This window comes from Teleopsis dalmanni, chromosome 1, assembly GCF_002237135.1.
Source record: "Teleopsis dalmanni isolate 2A chromosome 1, ASM223713v2, whole genome shotgun sequence".
Classification (NCBI taxonomy): domain Eukaryota; kingdom Metazoa; phylum Arthropoda; class Insecta; order Diptera; family Diopsidae; genus Teleopsis; species Teleopsis dalmanni.
In genome coordinates this window covers 229,750,028-229,758,204 of record NC_051846.1, presented here as the reverse complement: position 1 = coordinate 229,758,204, position 8,177 = coordinate 229,750,028, and the positions used below count along the sequence as shown (strand labels likewise).

The 8,177-nt window shown below is 29.3% G+C and overlaps 1 protein-coding gene across 1 annotated transcript in view; it reads right to left on the bottom strand.

Annotated features, from left to right (window-relative positions):
- Nucleotides 1-1,935: 1,935 nt before the first annotated feature.
- LOC119667628 (cyclin-dependent kinase 16-like) overlaps nucleotides 1,936-8,177 on the bottom strand; it is a 6,676-nt gene continuing 434 nt past the window's right edge. Inside the window, exons 2-3 of the mRNA XM_038076931.1 lie at nucleotides 3,579-3,784; nucleotides 1,936-2,031 (exon numbers count right to left, since the gene is read on the bottom strand). Coding sequence (XP_037932859.1) covers nucleotides 1,936-2,031; nucleotides 3,579-3,784 — 302 coding nt within the window. The remainder of the gene's footprint in view (nucleotides 2,032-3,578; nucleotides 3,785-8,177) is intronic.

Here is an 8,177-nt window from a genome sequence, read left to right as displayed (position 1 = left end):
AATTACAATTTTCTCCACGGAATAAGAAAATCGTGTTCAGCTTAACGTAAGCAAAAATAATTAAAGTTTCTCTTCCTCAAGAATTTTAATGAGTTTAAATTGTTATGCTGTGTCTTTAAGTTCTTCATTTTACATACTTTTGCAACACTACATTATAAACAATATTGATAACATAAGTAAAAATAAATAAATCAACAAAATAAAATATTAATGTTGATAAATAAATTTCACATAAATGGAAACATTAAGTTTTATAACCCGATGTTGCTTTATATGACCTTCTACAACCTCTCCGTGTGCAGGACCATTCATTGTAAAGTAATGTTTAACACTGCAGCTGACAGTTTATGCCTTTATACATCAATCATAAAGAGTGGGAGGAGAAGGCGATATAAAAACCACGCCCTGACTCACCATACTTATTTGTACATTTGAAAAATAACGGTAACAATAAAAGAGTGCTAGTTTTGACAATGACATAACACTTGTCATTTGTCAAATTTTATATAGGACGCACAGTACAACACAGTGTCCTTTTTTAAGCCTATAATGTGGAAAGCATGGAAGATTGAAAAAAAATGTATAAAAACCACAATAAAGACAAGCTGGAAAGGACAGAAAGTGTTTTAAGAAGAATACGTACACATTTTAAAAGTGTGAAATTGTAAGTAGGCTGTCTGGCAGATAAGAAAAATTAATTGTTTTTATATAAAAATTGAAGAAGTTTTTCAAGCACTCTTAATAATAAATATTAACATTTTTATATAAGAGCTATAATGATTACTTACAAAATATGGTAAGAAAAAAATGCACATCAACAGATCGCAAACACCACGAAACCTATACATTTTCCACAAACTAATTGTTCAAGAAAAGTCTAAACATTCAAAATAAAAAGATAATTATTACTAAATTTAATTTCAGTAGAGAAGTATAAAAATTCTTTTCAAGAAAATTATTTATATCTGACCATCCTATATCACCATTGGTGTTAAAGTAGTAATTCTACTATTGGTGAATAGATGGAACTTTGCGAACCTATTAAACAACCAGTACTATATGGGATTTATTTAAGATTACTTTAAAATATAAATATATAACATTCACACTACGTTTATTTGTGTGAAGAGTATAAAAACATCATCCCATATAGGCACATAAAAGCAGAACTTGTTTGCATTGTACTCCTTTGGGTCAAACTGAGATTGTGATTGATTGCGGTAAGAATGAATGACAGAAATGACTTCTGCATAAAATACACATATGAGAAAACATTGAAAAATAGGCAAAGTTAAGTAAGGGGAATGAAAAGTTTAGTTAGGGAATACATTTTTTTAAAATTTAAGCATTAAAAATGTACGCAGGAAAAATGAAACATAATTGCAGGGTGGGTACATAAATGACAAAAAACTACTACAGCCAAACAATGTTCACAAATTTAGAGAATCGTATCTGGAAGTACATTTTGTTGCTAGCATCTAACATATATTCTTTTGTTTATAAAAGAAAAACCATCGGAATTGAAAAATAAAACTCGAAAAAATAATTCCGAACATTTATTTTGCTTTCTAAAAAATAGTTTTCACTTAGTTCATAGCGTTATTCACTCTTGCAAATTTTTTTCAAAAACCAATAATCAGACAAAGCAATACGCTTAACCCTCTTCGAGATAGATTCATTATTTCACATATGGAACATATGGAAAGAATCCAAGTTGCTCATGTTTAGTAAAGTCATTCGAAATGACATTATTTTCTTATTTCACATAAGAAAATCTACTAGAATCATTAGTACGTTTTACCAGAAAAAAGCTTGATAAGAAAATATAAGCTTTTTAGCATATACCATAAGAAAATATTGTTACAAGTTGATATTTAAAAAAATTAAATAATTAACATAACATATATTTATTTTTATTGAAAAATATAAATTTACTTACTTGCTAAATCCTTTGTAGACAGTAGCATATGAACCTTCGCCAAGTGGCTCCAATTTTATGTAGGCATCTGATTTTCCAAACGGTGAGTCACCCTATTAAATAAAAGCACATAACTTTAATAACAATTTCGTTAAATTATAAAATTAATTTATATAATTTCAATAAACTATTATTATTTTAAACTTCTGGAATATATTTTAATTTTTTATAGTTAAATTAAAATAAAAACATTTCGCATTTAATTAAGAAGTGTTTGACAGTCCATCACCAAACTAGAGGTCATTTTATAATAAAGAATATTTTTTAAGCTGCATAAACACTATCGGAGACCCTATACTCCAATGGCAGAAGAGGATAAGAGAAGAAGAAGAATGAGTACTATCGATATCGATAAATATAGTTTCACAGCTGAGAAAGTCAAACTGTGTTGACATTTATTTCTGTTCAGTAAGGTTTGCTGAATCCTTATGAATCGTTTATTGCTAGAACAAAGCTTCCAAATTGTGGAAATTAGTTTATGTCGACAAACCAGCAACTCTTGAAATAATAGAAAACAATGTTCATGCCACCATACGGCCACATTTATTGCAAAAAAAAAGTCAAACATTGGACTGATGGAACGAATCATGTAATTCGTAGTCTCGGCGGTCATATGCCAGAAATCTTATTAAAAAAATAAATATGAAAGTATCTACCAGATTATAATAAAACAAATTTTACTCATGCTGCTAAAAAACATCCTATATATTCAAGGTTGGGCTTCCTCTATTTGTCACTGCTTTGAGTATATAGCTTACGCTATATTGCATTAAAATGTAACCCATTGTACATCTTCAAACACATCCACGAATATTCATAAACTAGTTAAGTTCCTGGTTTGTAGATGTACTTTTTTGAGAAAACAAAAAAAAAACAGCACTGCATTTTTTTAGATTAAACTTAATTATTTTGACTTGGAAAATGCTCAAAGCCTATAGCCCATGAAAGTGTGTCTAAACTTTTCAATCAGTTTGAAGAATTAATATTGCTACAAATTGATATAAATTACAAAGTGAATCTCTCTACTTCACTAATGCATACACTCAATGCTCAGCTTAGTGTTCAAAAATGAATTAAAATAAGCAATAGCCAAACTAATACTAAGAGCTTTTGATTTATTTAATATTTTTAAACTGTTACCATCTTTCATTAATAATCCAACTATTTCAATGTTTTATTTAAAACCTTCGAAGCAAAAAGATATTAATTTATTTTTTAGTGACACAATAAATCTTAAGAACTTAAAAAGCGGCTCTACTACCAGACGGAACTCTTTAATAATATGAAAAACTAAGGAATGCCAAGAAAGTTTAAATACGAGTGGATGTTTTTTTTTATTTATTTCTCATTTTAAGACACTCAAACTTAATGTGCTTATCGTTGTTTTTGTTCCTGACATTTTAGTATCACTCCGACAAATACAATGGGAATGCGAATGCGAATAATGAAACAAAAATACATTTCCTTGCTTAACTTTATCCTTATCAATTCAACACTTTAAACACTCAGTGTACTGTATTTTCTCACTTCTCGACTGTACTCGTATATAGTGTAGTGTGTTTTTAATGCCTTATTTATTGCACTTTTAAGTAGTACTTACGCCAAATGCACTAAAACGTTTTCGTCGTGGATGCGGGTCCTGTTTGTTGAGAAAAACTTCCGATTTTGGTCTGGGTGGCTTTTTGGGACGCATTATAACGCGTGTCTCCTCCCGTATGTCATCGTCGAGTAATTTACTATCGGATGAAACGGATAATTGTCGTTGGACACGATCATGATGGTCTGTGCTATCTGTGCTACGCCAGTCTGTAAGTAGAAAAAAAAGTATATTGTAAAAAAAAAAAGAAAGGAATTAATTTTAAAAGTAATGAGAAAGATAAATTCATACAAAAAGTAAAGGATGCGGATGAGAAGTTCTAATAGTTTTAAGAGAATAAAATGTATAAAAAAAGAAGGTAAATAAGTATGAAATACAAAAAGTTAACTAAAACTATAAAAAATATTACTAAAAAATTGAAGTAAGTAAAAAAAGCTGTAAAGCGAAGCTGTAAGGAAAGATTTATTGCTATACTAAAGTAGAGAAGAGAGCAAGTAAAGATTTTAACTTTAACTTTGCAAAAGTAAAACAAGTGTTGCGGTTGAAGCACCTTCAACACTTTTCTACTAGTACTTTTAATATTTGCTACATTAATGGTTCGAAAAAAGTTCCCAGTGTAGAAAATTGCCAAGAAAAAAAGATATGCAATATTGTACATTTTTTAAACCACAAAGAGACACTCGAATTGTATTTGATTTACTATAAAAAAATTAAAAAATGTTAGCAAAAAACAAAAGAAATATTTACTCAGTCTGCACAATTCAATTTTTTTGTTTTATAAAAGAATATTTAATATTGTATAGTATAGTATTTAACATAGTAAAGATGCTTTCTCAAAAAACCTTTATTTTTTTTTAATTTAAAAAATAAAAAATGATTTTACACCATATAGACAACAGAGTCTTCTCCTCGCAAACTATTTTTTTCAAACAAACCGATATTGGATTAACAAATTTATCAAAAATTGATTAAGTAGTTACTTTTGCTTGAATGGGATTACTTTAAGACATAAAGGTAATTGTAAAAAGAGTCCAAAAGTACTTTGGACCATTGAACTATGAATTACTACAACACAAGATTCTTTTCTAGAGAAGATATCTTTTTTAAAGAAAATATTAACTATAAACTTAGACAAGTTTTTTTCTCAACAAAATCAAACAATCAAACATACTTCGATATACGGCGGCTCATCATTACGACATAATATACGCTAAAACGGCCGTTCCTTCTTTTGACAGTTTTTGGATTTACGACCAGAAATATTTCATCGTCCAATCAATAGCTGATATTGGATTAAAAAATTCAAAATCGCCACAGTTTGCACATAAACGTAGAAAAAGAATTTCACATTTTGAAAAAAATTATAGGAAGAGGTGGATACAAACCGAAACAAGCTTTTAATAAAGATGAAACAGGTTTATATTGGAACGACTCAAATATCTTTCATTTCAAAATCCAAAAAAATTTACATTCAGATATAAGTTATAAGGAAGGATTTAAAGGATCAGTATCTTTGGTTTAGTGCAGAGGATCTTAAGTTAAAACCACTGTAAATACATCGTACAGAACATCTAAGATATTTTTAAGGATCTACCAAAAATAACTCAATAAGAAAAACTGAATGCCTAACATAAAGCAAACGAACTCGAGCAAAAAGGCATTCCACACTATTGGAAAATATCTCAGGACACCCGATTAATTTATCTGTCTTATGAAATAATGTGAAATTGAGTATCCTCCAAAAATATGACAGTTCTGATCCAACCTATTGATTAGGTTCCTATAGCAACTTTTAATGCAAAAAACAAAACTTTTCAGAAACTTATTTACTAAAGCGATAGTGAGTCTTCGATAAACGGATTTTCGCTTTATGGTCAACTTTTTCGGAACGTGTCTAGGCCGTTAATCGAAGTATAGATGTGATAAGCACTTTCATGTATATCAATTGGCTTAAATCACATAAGTAAAACATTTAAAAATCCATATACTAAAATTTTATTAAGATTAAATTATTTATATTTTAATCGAAAAATGCATCTGAAAGAGATTAAAATTTGTAAACTTAAAAGTTTAACAAATTCAATTTTCATTAACACGTGTTCGCAAACACAAAACTTCGTAAAGGAACTTGCATTTATCGATCCATTTTTAACGAAAAACGTATTCAATAAACTGACAGGATTTACACTTCAGAAGCTAACCTTTTGCAACTGCATCTACAAATTTATTGCTCACGTTAACGTATATGAATGTGTAAAGTACTTTTGTTAGTTTGGTGTCATCTGCGGAGGTGCGCTATGCATAGTACGCCTAAGGCAAATGTAATTTAAAAAAGTAATTAGTGCTGAAAAACGGGAAAATTCCAACACACAGAATTGAGTTGAGCACACAAAAGTTGCAAACGACGCCAATGCAAATACTTCAACAACAACAACGGCAATGTAATGGCAGGAGCAGCATTGGCACTATTGCCACAACTCAGAAAGTTGACTAGAAGGAGCAACAGTGGAGGATACACCAACACTGATGTTTATATTGGTGTGTAAATGTCTCCAGGTTACTAGGTGACCCACTGTATGTGAACATCGTACGTTGTATGTTGTATGTTGTATATTGCAAGTTGTAAGTTATGAATATGTCGTTCGTAACGAAAGCGTAACGAAAATGTATCTATATTTCTACCTTGCAGTTTGTGTTGTATTATTAAATACATAAATTTTCAGCATATCCTAGACCAACTTTTGCTTGTGCTCGTTTAAAACGAAAATATTGTTCAGCAACACTTGCTGCCGTTACTGTTATTGCTGTTCCCGCTACCAACGTCTATATTCCCTATTCTATTGCTGGTCTATTGCTAGTGAATCCTATATTTTGCCACTTCGGTATGCGTTTGTGTTTTATAGTTGTTTTTTTTTTTTTCTTATTTGATTTTTGTTTTTCATGCTTGATTATTGGCATTGCAGGCACAGTGGCATTCCGTGAATTACTATAGATACTTCAAATGCTTTTGTGCACTTGTGTTTACTTGAGTTTTTTTTTCCGGAGGGACACACAGTTTTGTATTTGTTTACGCATGAAATTCAAATGTTGTTTTAAAAGGAATTGCAGTTATTTTGTTTATGTGAAACATCAAAATTTTATTTGATTTGGTTTCTCTTTTTCATTTAGTACTCATACTTTTATTTTAAAATTTAATGATCCAAAAAGTAAACACGAAAAGGTTTTTTCGCACGAAATTTACAAAAAAAAATATCGCGAAATGATTCAAAAAAAAAATTCTTTTTAAGGTTATACACATAAAATTGAATAATATATATAAATATTTAAGAAGCAAAAAAAATGGTTATGGTTATAATAAATATTTATTTTATTTATATAATAAATTACGCTTAAAATTTTTATTGGCTTTGCAACTATATAAAAAATTAAACTGTTTTTTGTAAAAGAGTTTGTGGAAAAATACTTAATAAACAAAATAAAAAATTGCGCCGTGTAGTATGCAATGAATTTTTTATTATTAAAAATTTCAGTGTATTTTATGTGCCAGCGATGGCAAACCTTTTATAGGCCAAATATTATAACTGTTTTTAAAGGAACTTTTGGCACATCCCAACATTATTAAAAGAAATTAAATCAATAGTCATAAAAGATAGTATACAAAACCGATCGTAAAACCAATCACTAATTTTATCAAATTAATTATTGTAAAAATCAATTAAGTGTTATAGGTAAGACTTATAGGTATATGTTTTCACATTCAAAAATATATATTATAATAAAAAGATATATGATATTGCTAAAAAACCATTTAAACTGTTACAACTATAATAAGATAAGTTTTCAAATATTAAAAGCCATATTCATGTGGACAAAAACTTAATTAAAAGTTGATTACCAAGTTTCGACAAAAATCTTCCAAAGTTTGTACGTTTGGACAATTTGGAACAGTACTTTTAGCAATTCCATTGCATTAAGGTCTCGCCGAAGAGGGGTGTGTTAGTATATGTCCGTATACTACATATTAATGTAAGAGAGTCGAGCACATTATTTCGACGACGATCGATATAATTCCCTCACCTTGGAAAAAAAATAAATGAACACCGCAATTTTTACGCTTATCTTTTTAACAGACATGTGTTCATTAAGTGTGGTATAATTGGTGAATTTGGTGAATTTGGTGAATTACCGCTTAAAATGCAACAAAAAGTGATGTCAAGAGATTTCAGATAGCGACTTTATTTATTTCTTGATCCAGAACACAATTTTCAATTTTAAATCTATTTTTTTCGAAAATAAAGTATATTGGGGTATATATAAGTATTACGCAGACAATTTTCAAGGGTTCAAAATCTTAAAGAGATTTATTTCCTCTTTATAGCACAGAACTACAAAATTTAAAATCTATTTAGGGTGAATTGTCGTGTATATTCATAATGGTACATTTATTTCAAACATATGGCTATAAGCTACTGGTACTCAAAGACAGCCAGCGAATTCAAATTATTCAACGAAAAATATTGAGAAATTGAGAATTCATGTGAATTCATGTCTCCTGAAGTTAGCACAAGACACGATTAGAACAGAACGTCGAACTGGAGTAGT